This window comes from Kogia breviceps, chromosome 7, assembly GCF_026419965.1.
Source record: "Kogia breviceps isolate mKogBre1 chromosome 7, mKogBre1 haplotype 1, whole genome shotgun sequence".
Lineage (NCBI taxonomy): Eukaryota > Metazoa > Chordata > Mammalia > Artiodactyla > Physeteridae > Kogia > Kogia breviceps.
In genome coordinates, this window is record NC_081316.1 from 31,651,113 (window position 1) to 31,667,512 (window position 16,400).

General features: G+C 34.7%; 2 protein-coding genes across 3 annotated transcripts in view; one reads left to right on the top strand and one right to left on the bottom strand.

Annotated features, from left to right (window-relative positions):
- The window catches only part of ANO3 (anoctamin 3), a 258,988-nt gene that overhangs the window by 94,963 nt on the left and 147,625 nt on the right, over positions 1 to 16,400 (bottom strand). For both annotated transcript variants that reach the window (XM_067038079.1, XM_067038080.1), the window contains exons 7-10: positions 8,792 to 8,836; positions 3,742 to 3,873; positions 3,009 to 3,115; positions 752 to 807 (exon numbers count right to left, since the gene is read on the bottom strand). In XM_067038079.1, the coding sequence (XP_066894180.1) occupies positions 752 to 807; positions 3,009 to 3,115; positions 3,742 to 3,873; positions 8,792 to 8,836 (340 nt within the window). The remainder of the gene's footprint in view (positions 1 to 751; positions 808 to 3,008; positions 3,116 to 3,741; positions 3,874 to 8,791; positions 8,837 to 16,400) is intronic.
- MUC15 (mucin 15, cell surface associated) overlaps positions 1 to 16,400 on the top strand; it is a 106,168-nt gene that overhangs the window by 28,387 nt on the left and 61,381 nt on the right.

The following is a 16,400-nucleotide window of genomic DNA, read 5'->3' on the forward strand; positions in this document are numbered from 1 at the left end:
TTTAGCTCAGTACCAGACAGGAAGTGCTCAGAACATTTTATCTTTATGAGTTATACTAGACTGTGAATTCCTCAGGTATAAGTGTTATGTCCTATGATTTCTCAGCCTTTAAAAAAAGAAGACTGACGGGCTTTGAAAACACACACATTAAACCTCTAAAGACCCTGTTCTTATTTTGAAATGTATAACTGCCTTGAAAAGAATATAGTATGTGTGTGCATTGGGGGGGGAGATTAAAACTGATTCACATATCATTCATGACTCAGCAGGCAGAGTTACCACAACATGACCTACTTAAAACTGGAAGAGAGGTAATAATCTGGCAGAAAATCAAGTAAATAATGGGGTGTAGATTTTTGGTTTGGGTTTGTCTTAGGTTTTCAGGTATCCCAAAGTAATAAGCACAGACCTGAACCTGCCCTGTTTGGAAGTTGTGTAAATCCCAAGCTGAGACAAACATGGAGCTGTGTTGGAACAGAGGGCTATCTATGTCTGGTCAGAGTGGCTGAGCAATGTCCATGAGTTCCCTCTGAGGGTGGGATTCCTGCTATAGGGCAAATTGCAGAAGGGTTCTGGAGCACAGGAGCCAGCGTGCAGCCACAGATTATCACGGGGTCTCAGAAAGGTCCAAGGCCACTCACTGGTTGAACCTCTGGGAATAAGGCAGCTAGACTTAAGTGAAAAAAAAAATGAGATCAAGCGTTGAGCAGGAGAAACATTTTTTTTAATGGAAATTGTATTTCAAAATTACCTCATGTGGGGGAAAAGCTGCTATATATGAGCCATTGTTTATAAGTTTACAGATACCTGGAAAAAGAAGAAAAGAACAGTTCTTGAGTTAGTTTAATTGAAGACTTCCCTCTGAAGCAACCTACATAATACTTGGGAAAATAAATTAATTTAAAAACAAAATAACCCAAATGACTTCCATAGCCATATCACCTATGAGGACAGTGAGGTTGTGAAAGAGACTGATTCTAAGAGTCTAATGGTGTCCTTACAAGATTAATAAAGGGTTTGCAAGGTGCCAACATATGGCACTTTGCCATATCATGAAATGTGGGGATTTTAATACCCACTTATTTGGGGGCACATGAGCCTGGAACAACTTTTTTTTTTTTTTTACTCAAAACAAAATTTGGTCAAGGAAGCAGAGGAATTCCCCACTCCTCAAAATGTCTCAAAGGAGATTGGTATTGAGAAATCTTTAATTCTTTAATACTGATCCAAAGAGATTAAATAGCAATATGTTACCCTTCTTAAAATCTCTCCATCCCAATGAGAGTATAGTGAAATGGACTGTCTCATAGTTCTGGGAAGACTAGATATTTGGAACACTCTTATGAAGAGGAATTTTCATTGCAATATTATTTATATTAGTAAAGAATCAGAAATAATTGTATATCCAAAATTGGGTAATTGTTTCATTAATATGGTTTAATCAATTATATAAGTGCTTGGTAAATGATTGTGATTTGATGAATGCTTACAATAGAATATTGTACAGCTATTTAAAATAATGTTTTCAGACATACTAAAGGGCTTGAGAAAGTACTCATAATGGTAATTTCAAAAAGGATAGAAAATTGTAAACATTGCAAGATTCTAATTCTGAGATGTATATGTATATATATTCAATACTAATTTGGTACAGTGCAAATTGAATGTAGGTTTTTTTAAATTTTATTTTTATACCCTTCTGTGTTTATTGCATGTTTGACAAAGGGCATTATATCTTTACAATCATTTAAATGTCAATTTTATTTTTTAAAGTCTACATAAGCACATAGTGCTATCATTTAGACGCATTTGAAGTTTACATTCTGGATTTCTCTATCTTTATTTTTTGTTTAGAAAACTTCTGATTAAGTGTCAAATTTTTTATAAGGATTTAGTTTTTAAATGAATTATTTTGACTGCTCAATAATAAATGAATTATTAATCAGAAGAGAACCAAACTCTGAACATTCCTCTTTGGATGATTTGAAACATAGTTCATTTTACTAATGTGGTAATCTATTTGAATGCAAATTAGTACATATTGGTACAAGTTTCCACTGGCTATCAACTTTTTTATTTGAAGGAATTTTAGAACATGACTAACATTTTATTTCTTCAGCCATATTGTATTTTTCACACTAACAAACCGCCAGCTCATTTGTTACCTGTTGTTTTCTGCTCTGCTCTGTGTAAACTTTTCAATTTTACTTAATTTTCCCAGGTGAAACTTTCTGTTTTCTTTTGCATCAGACATGTTGTAGCATACTGCTAAACATTCAAACAACAGAGACATTTAGAAATTTAAAATTAGCTGTAATCTCACCTCAGAGATAATGTCTAAAATGTTTCATATAAATTCTAGATATTTTCTTTTTTTTGTGAGTGTTTAGAAAATGGGATTACACATTAAATTTACAGTTTTGTAATCTGTTTTTTTCCCACTTAATAATGTTTTATGGATATCTTTTGAAGTCAATAATTAGAGAACTGATACTAATTTTCAATCTCCATGAGTAAAGGTTCTGTGTCATATACTTGCCATAATATATAGTGTATAATAGATGCTGAATACATTTGAGTTAAGAGTGAATAAAATCACATCATTTTTTATGGATGCATTATGTGCATATATCCTAATGGACAGCTAAAGTATCTCCAGTATTATTCTATTCTATTCTTTGTCTACAAAGCCACAATGAACAAATTTCTACATATATTGTTATTCAAAAGTCTGATTATTTCTTTGGGATAAAATTCTAGAAATAAAATTTCTGTTCCAAAGTTCTTGCACATTTCACATTTTGATACACATTCCCAAGTGCCCTTGAAAAAGTTTTTTGTTTGTTTTCTTTCATTGAAAGGCTGAAAAATACAATGCTTAGAGTTTGTTCACTGCATTATATCCTCATATCTAATGCAGGAAGGCAAAGCTTCAGTTGTTAAAAAATACTTCTGAGTGTAATCAGTAAAAGTAAATTCCATAGTATGTTTTTAATTAGTGTTCTTACCCACTTTTGATATTCCATTTTCATATTTGGTGTGCTGCAGCATGTGATAGACTATCCTGCTTCGAGTAGCATTGCTGAAGAAGGTGTCCTTATTGTTTATTATGAAGCTGGGAAGATAAGCGGATTGGTTTTAATATTCAATGCAGAACACAGAATCTAGCAACAGTTACAAGTTCCTGGGTAGTCATCCATGTATTTTCTACATTAAAATGAATGCATATAAAGCATAATAAATCAGAAGAGAAACCACCTTCTTAAGAAAATCATTTGGCTGAGAAAATATACACATAAATAATACAGGGCATTATCAAATATTCATTTTAATATCCTTCAGTTTTAAGGAAGCCTAAATGTCCTCATATTTCTTATTGAGCATGGAACAAGAACCGATTATCCGCTGGCTCCCATAAATTTTGTACTACCTTAAGCAATGTGGTTCCAAATAGAACACATTAAAAATTGATGTCATTCCCCAATACTGCACTTTCCGGGCTAGCTGGTTTTCAGTACTTCAGCGACAAGCAAGGTTTCTCCCTTCCCCTTCATATCCTACTGTTCCATTGTAGAAAGAGTTGTATGGAGTAAACATGAGAGCCAATGATGTAAAGAGCAAAAGGGTGACTTCAAGCTCTGGTCGGGGAACTAAGATTCTGCAAAGCATGGCCAAAAAAATTAAATAATTAAAAAATAATTTTTAAAAAGAGGTGATGGGAGAAAAGAGATGGGAACTCACTGGTGAATTCGTGCACGGCTGAAGGGGCCAGTATAGCAGTCTGACTCCTCCAGGTCTGGGAAAGCTGACTTGTCAAGAACCATGGGGTTTTGGGACATCCATTTTTTGATTCTTCTAAAATATTTTTGCACCCTGGAACAAAGTCACATTTTAGAACTGAATTAGGTTGCACTCCAGAGCCATGCATACCTTCCACTACCGTTCTGAAAGATTCCCCAAAGACGTACACACACCCACATTCACACACACATACATGCATTATACCTGTACCCACACAAAGGGAATAATTCCAAAGCAAACCAAATCTTGCATTTATTTAAACTCTTTCAGGGCAACTAGGTGATCCTCATAAGAAAAATCTGTGGAAAATATTAGAAAATCATCATACATAAAGATGGGGTAGGAAAAAGCATAAAGAATAAAATCAGCAAGATTGTTTATTGAAGTTGAGTGTATGTATGTATATACCTATATCTGTATATGTGTGGCTATAGATCACTTTAAAAAATCTATAGTAATGTGGCTCCAGAAAAGTGGAGACTGAAAAGAAAGAAATGGCTACAATGCACTCAACGCATTCAGTTCTGGGAGCCACAGGTCCTATGGTAACAGCAAGCATTTCGGGTCAAGAAAAACTGGGTTCAAAGGCAGCTCTGCATTATAGTAACTATGGAAACTTGTATAAGTTATTTAATTTCTTGCCTTGGTTTCCTCACCCATAAAAAAAAAGTAATAATGCTGACATTGCTGGAGAGTGGTGAGTTGGTGTTTTACATTAAACTTGATGATTGACAATAAGGAGAGTTGAGTCAAGGAGTCTTTGTGGTACTTTTAAGACTTTAACGGGCATGTAAATCACCCGAAGATCTTGTTAAAATGCAGATACTAATTCAGTAGACTTAGGGTGGGGTCTGAGATTCTGCATTTCTAACTAGTTCCCAGGGGTGCTCATCCTGCTATCCACCGACTGTGCTTTGAGGGGTGGATTTAGCATAGACTCCAGGTTAGAGAACATTAGAACACTGGTTCAGGAAATCTCACATCAGGATACTTTGGCCTCAGCTTTAGATTACAGTCACAACTCAGTTCTATGTGGTATATATACTGATTGGAATCATATTTATTTTTCAAAAGACAAAAATGAAAGCAAAAGAGATACTGACTCCAGAGATTGATTCTGAAAATGAGATTCTGAGTTGCTATAATAACAGCTGTGTTTACTTTAAAAATGTGCTATATTTACACACTATTTATGAGGTTCTATCTTTGGCAGTTTTGGGACTTCTTTTGCAATAGTGAGTCAAAGTGGCAGGATAGAATATTTTCCTAGAGAAGTACAATGCATCTTAATATTTGGCCAACTCTGCTTAAACTTCAAAAAAATTTAGTACAGCCATGTGCAGGCAGACTGTATCTTAAAAATGATTTCATTCAAGTCTCTTATGGTAAAATTACCATGTCTATATAATTTGAAATAAGCATCAAGTTTTGATTTTTAGCATGTGAAGAGTTTGGACATTTTCTTTGCCAAGTAATGTTATCATTTAGATGCCAAGTCTTTTTTGGTTTTGGAGGGACCAGAGCATTTCTTTCTAGCCTAAAATAATAAATGAGCGTTATCTGAAGTGTCCATTTTGCTTCTTCTTATTACAAAGAAAGCCTCTGATATCACAAAATATCACTGTATTCCAGCCACTAGTGCACAGACATGTAAAAACACTGAATGGATTATATAGCAATTACTCCAACTTTTCAAAGTTAGCCTAGTAGAGAAAACAATGGGATAAAACACTAGAGGATGAATTTGCCAGTCACTGAAATTGAGCAAAACATTTTCAATCTTTGAGCTTTACGTTCCTCATCTGTAAAGAGAGAAAGTAATTCCATCTGTCCTACTTCATTAGGTGGCTAGGAGGATCAAATAAAAGGAGGCATCTGATGACACTTAGAAAATGCTGATAGCTATAGCACCGAAGGGCTTAGTATCTCTGACAAAATTGCAAACATACTAGAAATAAATGCCAATCAAAAAAATTAAAGAAATAAAATGACTTTTAGACCATCACTGACCTTTTACAGAAAAATAAACCATATTATCAGTTTAGGCTTTTCACATACTTTCTATGAAGGAACACATGATGTCTAATAGTGAAATGTGGTCAGGGCTGGATCTGAACCATAGGATGTGAAGATCTAGCTTATTATTTAATTTCTTTGATTCTCATTCAGTTTTCTCATCTCTTAAATGAAAGGATATTCTGATAATTAAATAGGTAATGACTGATCCCACAGTGCCCAGCACAAAGTAAACACTCAATAAATATTTATGATAATAATAAGGAAAAGGAGTATCACTACTACTTCTACAACCACCACTACCACCACCATGCCACCAACATGATCTAATGTATTACCTACACTCTACCAAACTTTTATCACGTTAGCAGTCTTGCAAACTCAAGGTTTCATGGCATAATATGAGGATGACTTCTAACAGAGCTTTAAGTTCCTTTGCTAAAATCTGTGGAACACAGAGAATTCAATGGAAATTGAAAAGAAATCTGGATTAAAGGGTCAAAAGAACGTGGTCAGAGCACAAACTCTATCACACCAGCTGTGAAAGCTAGGGGATGAGATGTGGGGTGGTAAGGAGTGGTGATAATGGAGTCATTTATTTTCCCTGATCTGCAAACCAGTTACTCTTTGTTCTGCCCCCCTGAATGGTCCTTTTGAAGATGATTTGATAATTGAATATGAAAGTACTTTGTAAACTAATGATAGATAGCAGCAATAATAAAACTATAGGCATTTCCTTTCGACCTGCCTGAAGAAATGATGACCTTTGAAACCTGGATAATTGCCTGTACATATTTACCCCTAATGTTTACTGGTCAAATTACCCATGCACAAAACATCTTTCCCACGTCAGGAAATGGAAAGCACAAGTGACATCTAAGTACACACATTAGACTTTTGCTTCCCTCTTTCCAATTGTCTAAAAATTGGGTTTTAGAATTTTATAACAGTGATGCCCCTACATACACACACACAACATTTAAATTTTCTTTTCCAAAGGTCAAGTTTAAAAAAATCAAAATCAGTCATTTCCTTAATTGAAGGTATAAACTCAGGCAAATACCAAGACAGTCATTTTTTTCAGTTTAATATGTCATATAATTTTATAAATTCCTTTCCTATTTATTTGTTACCCTCCCCATACGCATCCACTAACTCAAAGAACAAAGAGAACTATTTGTAATATGTAAACTGTAAAGCAGTAGACTATAGTAATGCTTAAGGTACATTAACAACTGTCTGGAATAACTGGCAACCTTATTTTCATTTCATAAAATTAAACAAAAAATAATACACACAAAAGATAATAAAACATATTATGACACATAATATAGCATTCATTTTTCTCGTTTACTTTTGTTAGACCAAAATAGTAAAGAAAAACATTTTTCCACTATTAAAAGTGTTTCTTTAGGATTTAGAATATACATGTTTATCAGGAATTCTAAATACAAGTTTACTCTAAAACTAAATTATGACAGTATTACATAGACATTTGTTGCCAATTTAATATACAGGAGTTTTTCCTTCTGTGAGTCTCTGAAAGGAAGATGCCTATTTAGCAGAAAACACACTAATTATACAGTGGCAAATCTCACTAATTCTATACAGCACCCAGAAGCAAAACTAAACATGTTTTATCAACCCATCCAATATTAAACAGGCACATGCAGAGAAAAATATGGAAAACCTGCGGTTGTAAATTTATATATTATAATATTCCAATGAATTTGACCTTATTATGCAAAAATAACTTTGGAAATTTGCTTATATAGACCAGGAACGAATGAGCACAAGAGAAATGATGAAAGCTCATTGTAAATCTGAGCATGTCAACCTGACAAACAGAAGAATTTGACTGGCTAAGGAACATCATTAACTTTTTAAGAGCCATTTGAGTACTAATTCCTTTAGCATTCATTCAGATTTCAAGTTTTCCCCCTCATGATTTACTTTTCTTGTCACTCATTCCTACCAACCTAAATTTAATGTTTAATAGAGTACAATACTCTCTTCTAGAATTCAAAATTTTTCCTATTTTAGAGTTCTAAATTATATTCAGATATTTTCTTTGGTAAAAGAACTAGATTTATTAAATTCTTTCCTAAAATGGTTAGATATTTACACTGTATGATTTTGCTAGTTTTTGTGTCATTCTGATTTGCAATATCCTGCAACATTATTCAATAGGGTCTCCTGTACGACATTCTATTTTTGTTAATTGATTTTTTTGCAAGGAGCAGAGAGTTATTACAAGCCTTTTGTTTGTAGAGTTCATTAAATGGAAGCTCATTTTCTCCAGTGAAATGGGGGTCAAGGCAATTCAGGTGGGAGAGTTTCTTGTGTCTCAGGGTTGTATTTTAATTAATTCCTTTGCCATAGCTACTGTTACCACAATAGGTAAAGAGATGTTGTTTTGCGATAAAGCTCTTGAAAAGAAGTTTCCTTTCAATACCAGAACTGAAAGAGAGGCAGGTTCAGCTGGTGGAATAAGAGTAGGTCCGTAATACAAAAGATGCTGTATGGCCTTGGTAAACCACTTCATCACGCTGGATGCTAGTCTTTCTTTTATCATCTCATCAATAAGAGGTTTGGATTAAATGATCCAAGAGGCCTCTGCTGTGTCTATTGTTCTATTACTCTAGTGGGTCATCATTTACCCATCAATCCTGGTTTTATAACTATTTTTAAAATTAAAATCTCCTGAAACACTAACTTGCAATTAAAATCCTTGTTCCATAACATTATATCAAGGAAGGATTGTGGGAATGGCAATGATAAATAGAAAAAAAGGGATCATCTGATTTTAAACATTGTCAAATTTGGCAGAAGTCATTTTGAAAATATCTTGAACAAATCAGTAAAGTTTTTCTTTCTAAAATTTACAGCTGCTGATATGGGTAATCAAATGCATTTTTTATTTTTTTCCCAAATGACAAATTGGTCGTAAACAAATTTCATATCACCCACCAACCTGCCCATTGATTTGCTCCTCTGGTCAGTGTAATAGGATTTTTTCCTGAAAAAAAAAAACAAAAAAAAGAAAGAAATCACCTGAGGAAAGTCACATGAAAATAGTGAAACCAACAAGTGACAACATTCAATTATACTGAGCATTTCAATACTCTAAATTCCACATGCTAAAGAAAGACACGAAATGAACCAGTATAATAGGAAGAACTCTGAATTTGCATTGTTTCAATTTCAGAATCTAAGTTACTAATAACAAAGACACTTTCATAAATCAATAGATCACTTTTGAATATTTGATTTTTAATTCTTTTTTGAAAGTTTGTCTTCTGCTACATAATGCATATTAACCAGATCACTTGCTTGTATGTTATATGAAGTCATTTATTGATCTAAACATGTATGTAATTAATATTTATGACTTTGCAAAGAATGTTAAGTTATAACCACCAAAAATTTAGAGAAAAAAAGAGGGTCTCTATGGGCTTCCCTGGTGGTGCAGTGGTTGGGAGTCTAACTGCCGATGCAGGGGACGCGGGTTCGTGTCCCGGTCCGGGAAGATCCCACATGCCACGGAGTGGCTGGGCCCGTGAGCCATGGCCGCTGAGCCTGCGCGTCCGGAGCCTGTGCTCCGCCACAGGAGAGGCCACAACGGTGAGAGGCCCGCGTACCGCAAAAAAAAACAAAAAAAAAGAGGGTCTTTACCCTAAAAAAGCTACTTTTCAGTTGAGGAGACAAGTGATAGTTATAACAAAGTGTGATAATGCAGTAAAACAGAGAGGGCTATGGAAGTACCTGTGAAGGGATCTCAATTAGTTTTCATAGATGGAGGAGAAAGGAGACAGGGAAACTTTCCCAGAGGATATGTTATCTGTGTTGAATCATGAAGCATGAATGGCAGTAGTCATCTGAATGGAGTACTTAGGACATGGCATTTTAGACAGAGGTAGCAGCATATGAAATGGTTATGGGAGCAAGACTAAACATTGTAAGATTCAGGGAACTTTGACTAATTTGGTAATTGCTGGGGTATAAATTGCAAGTTGAGGATAATAATAAAAGAGGTGAGGGGATGGTGAACAAGGCACAGATGATGAGGGCTCTTACCACTGATGCTAAGGTTTTTGGGTGAAAAGTTATAGGAAGATACTGAGTGTTTTAAGTAAGTGTGCAGCATTCTGATTTTAGAGAAACTCTAAATATTCTAGTGACAGAGGTTAATTCACCTTTTAAAAGATGCTCACTAAATCCACGTCTTGGAGCTCAAGAATCTCATTCAGGGCCTTCTAAAATGCCTTTTTGTCCCCACCCACCAAAACCCATTCCAGAGCATCAGAAAACTCCTCCATGGTGTGGTATCTAGAAAGCAGGGCCGAGAGTCAGGACAATTGATATTTAGTTCTGTGTTATTAACTGCTTAGAAAACTTGAAAAACCTTCTGAGCTACCATATTTCATTGCAATCACCAGTCATAATCCTAGAAAAGAATTGTTAAGTTGTCTCTGACATACTCTAACACTGAATTCAGATATGGAGTTTCAAGGCTTGCTCTGTCTAGCCTAAACTCACACTTTAAATATCACCCCCCTTCATTTTATCAAACATACACAGGTTTGTGTGCATACATCATTCAATCAACTTGGTGCTTTGTGACCACCTAGAGGGGTGGGATAGGGAGGGAGGGAGGGAGATGCAAGAGGGAAGAGATATGGGGATATATGTATATGTATAGCTGATTCATTTTGTTATAAAGCAGAAACTAACACACCATTGTAAAACAATTATACTCCAAAAGAAAGAAAGATGTTAAAAAAAATCCTTATTGTACTATAAACCCATCTTCTCTCTGAACCTCCTCTACAAAGTACTCTCTTGCACTATTTACCCCGTATTATATAACTGTTCAACGACTATCTTCTATAGGAGACTGGGTTTCTTGAAGACTGTAGCTTCAGTTCATCTGACTTTGTGTATACTTGGCACATTCTTTGGTAAATAGTAAGTATTCCGATGGCTGATGAATAAATGAATGGGCTTTTGTTTAATTCACAGTTGCATTTATTTCCTTCAGTGCCTGAGGGTACTTTGAATTTAATAAACATTTACTAAATAAGGTATCTCTTTAAAAAACTACAAATGTAGAAATTGGTTGAAGATAATTTTCAGCATCAAAAAAATCTAGGAATGTGATTAAGAGGAGATAAAGATTATGGTTATAATGATCAGTTGTGGATATGGTAAGGAATAATACAAAAGAACAAGGTGACTGTTGTGGCCTCTCCCGTTGCGGAGCACAGGCTCCGGACGCGCAGGCTCAGTGGCCATGGCTCACGGGCCCAGCCGCTCCGTGGCATGTGGGATCTTCCCGGACCGGGGCACGAACCCGTGTCCCCTGCATCGGCAGGCGGATTCTCAACCAGTGCACCACCAGGGAAGCCCCATTATTCTTTTTATTGCTGCTATTTTGAAATATTTCTCTTAAACATTTTCTTTTTTAATTTTGAAATGCTTTGGGAGAAATAAGAACAAGTGAAGGAAGAAAGTCACACAAGATGAATACACATATTTTTTAAACCGCTTATACTGTAAGAACAAATAAAATTAAGAGACTCATTTTTCCCAATTAACTAACACCCTAGTTACCAGTCAAATCTAGGATGAACTATGTGTGACAATTAGCGCTGTCAAGTCCTCTTACTTGAGGACAGATTAGGTTATTGTTTATCTTGAGGACATGCCTGTAATGGATGTATCTGCTTGGCTATAGAAAAGGGTGAGATTTCTTTTCGTATTTGCAATCTCAGTGAATTGCTTGTGATGCATGTTGCAGTCTGGTTTAATGTTTATTCAGTGATAAAAGGGTTATCTTTCTCTTCTATGTTTGTGGAGAAGTTTCCTTGGTTGGGGGAGATTTTGTTTTTAATTATATTTCCCCAACATATACAAGTACCTTTAATTCATGCAGTCAGTAATAACCTGCAGTTTTCCTTAGTTCTCCTACATAAATTAGCCTGCAGTACCAAATTATTTCCTACCCACAATCCTCACTCCATAATTTATTAACTGCATATTGTTCATGGACAAAGCTTTCTTTATTTTCCCTTAATTTTTCATTTGAAAGATTCTTCTATTCTATACCTTGCATCAAGACAGCATTTATCTACCTACCTACTTACCCATCTATTACAACAACCGCTCAAAATTATAAGTAAATGCTTATCTCCATCACTGTTTCCAACCACCGTTTCACACAGCAAGTGGCCACTTGTGGAGATGTCTGTGTGGCCAAATGAGAAGGACGGACACATGGGTGCGACCCTGGGTCCCTGCTCCTTGTCAAGCAAAGCTACTGCACTGTTATCTATTCTATATATTGGGCTCCCTGTATGTTGTTACATTATTTTATTTTTGAGTGAGATATCCTTTGCATTAAAAAGTGATCTAAGTTTTTTTTTGTTTTTTTTTCTGGTACGCGGGCCTCTCACTGTTGTGGCCTCTCCCGTTGCGGAGCACAGGTTCTGGACGCGCAGGCCCAGCAGCCATGGCTCACAGGCCCAGCTGCTCCACAGCATGTGGGATCTTCCCAGACCGGGGCACGAACCCGTGTGCCCTGAATCGGCAGGCGTACTCTCAACCACTGCACCACCAGGGAAGCCTGTGATCCAAGTTTAATCCCAATTGTGATAAAAGATTGTTCTTAATGTTTTAAAAAATTTTCCCCCAAATTTGCTATAATTAAAATATTTGTGGGAGGAGGAGCTTGAGGAAAGATGGAAGGTTGACCCCACCTTTGAACTCAACCTGAGAAGAAGCTACAAGATGACTGAATCACCTTAAAATATGTTTGACCAATTTAATGTGAGAGAAGGGTAAGAATATATAGGAATCACCTTTGAATCAAAAGAAAAGTAATGAATGTGGGAATTGATATTTCTGGAATGTACAAGACACAGGCTAAGTCTTTCCTGATAGAATAAAAACTAGAAAATGTGGACTATTTTAACTCTCTAAAATTTCTTGGTTAGTTTGGAAACATCAAGTCCAATACGCAAGCCATATCTACTTTGGAAAAATAATCAAGAAAAGAAATAGCTAGAAAATTTATGTATATAAAATTCTACACATGCAGAATATCAAGCATAAAATTTAGATAAAATGCTGAAGTTTCATGTTCATACAGTAAGTTACCAGAAAACTTTTGAAGGAAGGGTTATAATAATAACCTTTCTAATAATTTTTTTCTGAATAAATTTGCAGCTTTTCTTTCTGAAATGCAATATATAGGTTTCAACAATGAATAAATACATGGAATAGTCAAACACGGATATGTTTTTATGCATAAATCTTTAAAAAATCTTGTCTTAAAAAAAGATATGTATTTTTTCCTATTTAAGTTCTTTGTTATTCTTGTATATTTTACTTTTAAGACAATATATATGTTCCTAAATATGATAACAGTTGACATTTGGAAGATGAATTGGTAACCATGAAAACACTTTGCCACTTATTCTATGCTTGAATAACATTCTCTTTTTATGAGCTGACTGCTATCCCAAATTTTAGGTGTACCTTATAAATAAATCAGAAGTTGGTTACTAAGGAGTTAGTTAATGCTGCATCTATTATTTAAACTGATCTGTAAATATGTTCTAAAAGAACTCTGAGTTCCAGCATTTCTCAAACTGTTTTCCCAAGAACATCATCATATTAAGATTTTTAAAAATCCATCATCAGATGGAAATTAAGGAAAGACTTCTCTGTGTAACTGTCTGTTGAAATTTATAAAAATTATAAGAATTATTAAAATATTAAAAATCTTCAAGACAATATTTCTCTATCAACTGTAACAGAATCACTTGGAATGTTTGTTAAAAATACCCAATCTTGGGGCTTCCCTGGTGGCGCAGTGGTTGAGAATCCGCCTGCCGATGCAGGAGACACGGGTTCGTGCCCTGGTCCGGGAAGATCCCACATGCCGCGGAGCGACTAGGCCCGTGAGCCATGGCCGCTGGGCCTGCGCGTCCGGAGCCTGTGCTCCACAACGGGAGAGGCCACAGCAGTGAGAGGCCCGCATACCACAAAAAAAAAAAAAAAAAAAAAAAAAAAAACCCAATCTTATCCCTGACCTAATATGCCAGAATCTCTGGATGTAGGTTCTAGGGACCTTCATTTCTACTAAGTTTCCCAGGTGATTCTGATGTATTCTGAAGACTGAGAACCACTTCTCTAAAAATTCCTACAGTAAATAAACTTATTGTTTAACTTAGAAATTCAGGAACATATTTGGTCACAGGATATTTTTCTTTTACATCTTCTGGAACCAGTGTTCCTTTGACAAACTTTGGGAAAAAGCTGTATATTTTCTAATATTTATATTATTAAATCAAAAGAATCACAATGGCATTTTCCAAAATTTCAGTAATGTGGAAATTGTGAACATTATCTTGAAAAACATATTATAAAGAAGAAATTTGAGCCACATCATCAATAAAAAGAGACAGTAACTGTATACATTTCATGGTTTTCATATTTCTTTTTTTGGAGGTATCAGAACTCTTCTTTCAAATGCAATCTTACCAGAAAATAAAAATGAATATCATTTATAAAAAGCAAAACCATCAACTGAAGAAAACATCTTATTCAAAACCTCCGTTGAAATAGAAGGACACTATGGCACACAGATTGGAGACCTAGGATCTAATTTATACAAATTGGAGACACAGTCTGGTAAGGGAATTGTTTTTAATGAACTGCTAAGGTAAAGACACAAATAATTAAATTTGATACAGATTTTTTAAAAAAACAAAGTTATGAGAATATTGATTATTCTTTCAGAGTTCCTCAAAATTTATCTGAAAAAGTCAAGAGTAAGGGAAATGAGAGAAAAAAGGTCAATGTGCTCTAACAGACTTCCAATTTTTAAAATTAATAAAATCCAACTGAGATGGTGGAATGAGCTGTATGAAATGTGTGATGCTGTAGATTCTGTTGCCATCGTCTTTGTAAGACTTTTTCCCTATAAACTACAGCAGAATGGACATACTTTGAAAGTATATTGACAAAGAAAGGAAAACCATCTTTGAAGTTACGAATGTCAAATATTTGGTGTAAAGCAAACATGCTAACCAACGTTTATTTACTTTTTCATTGAATGAAAGTATAATCTCAAATTAATAATAAGTGTCTTTGCCAGGGACCAAGAATCAAATGATGTCAAATTCCACCTGGATAGCAAAAAAGGATTCAATCTTTCGGACCCTTGGCAAACAAGGGCTTTGTATAAAGTCCAGAGGAGATAAGTGGAAGATATGCTCCTTTTTTTGATGGAATATTTTAACACAATGTTCAGTTAACCTGAAGAGAACCTGAATACTGAAATCCACTGATATGGCATGCTTTGTGATAGTCTCTAAGGGTTTCCTCCTTTTAGATCTACAAGGAAATTAGTTTGTGCATAAATTCAACTATACCTCTGCTTAGAAACAAGGGTGAAATCACAGGAATAGGGGCAGGTTAAAGGTTTGTGAAATCAGGCTTAATTTGGAATTTTTTAGCAATTTCACCCTGATATCAGAAAGTAGGTTATTGTCTTGGGTGTCATACTTCTTTTGCATCTTTGTCTATATCCTGAAGTCAAAATAGAACTTGTTTAAAATAATTTTGTGAGAACGTAAACTAATAAAATAATAGGGACCCACAATCCCACCCATCAGAAGCAATCATGTTAAGCATATTATTTTTCTTCCAATTTTATTTCTATTCATTTTACATTGTTGAAATCTCATTGTATGAATACATGCATATCTTTCACATTTTATTTAAATTTTATTATTTATTATTTCACTACAATATTAATAAGTCCTTGTACCCATTTGTTCTATAAATGAATTATATTGCATTGCAAGGGTATATCTAAATTATTTAAATCCTCTACCATTGAAGATAGGAGATATTTCTATTTTTCATAATTATAAATAGTACTTTGGGTAATGTTTTTACATATTTTTCAATTATCTTCTTAAGATAAAAAGTGTTTACGAAAAGTTTTAAGTCTCGCAGAAAATAATTTTAAATTCAGTTTCAGAATATTTTATGAAATTTGATTCTCACCATAAATCAACAGGGGTGATTATTCACCATATTTGTGCGAGGTTTGAAGAGTACTACTTGTGAAAGTTTTTGATAATTTCATAAGTTAAAATGAAACTCACTGTTTTAATTCTGCATGATTTTGTGTAGCATGCATATATACAGACCAAACAAGAAGAAAGCAGATGAGCAGAGGCAAGTATTCTCCCATTATCAGCTTGTAATAAGTCACAGGCATGTATTTCAAAAGACTTTTTAGAAGGAGATGCAGTGTTAGCAGGAAAAAATTCCTCAAAACTCAAGACATGAAGAGTTGCACAGTGTATACTTACCTAGTTGTACTGTCAAGTTTGGTTCAGTAGAATGACCTGAATTAAAAGCAGTCCTCTGTAGACTTCAAAATATCTAATCATAATACAAATAATATCTCATAGGTCCTTACTTGCTTCTTTCAGGGACCAAGTTTCATAAAAATGTACAAACTTCAGGTTTTTGTAGGTATTAATAATTTATATAAGGTGCTA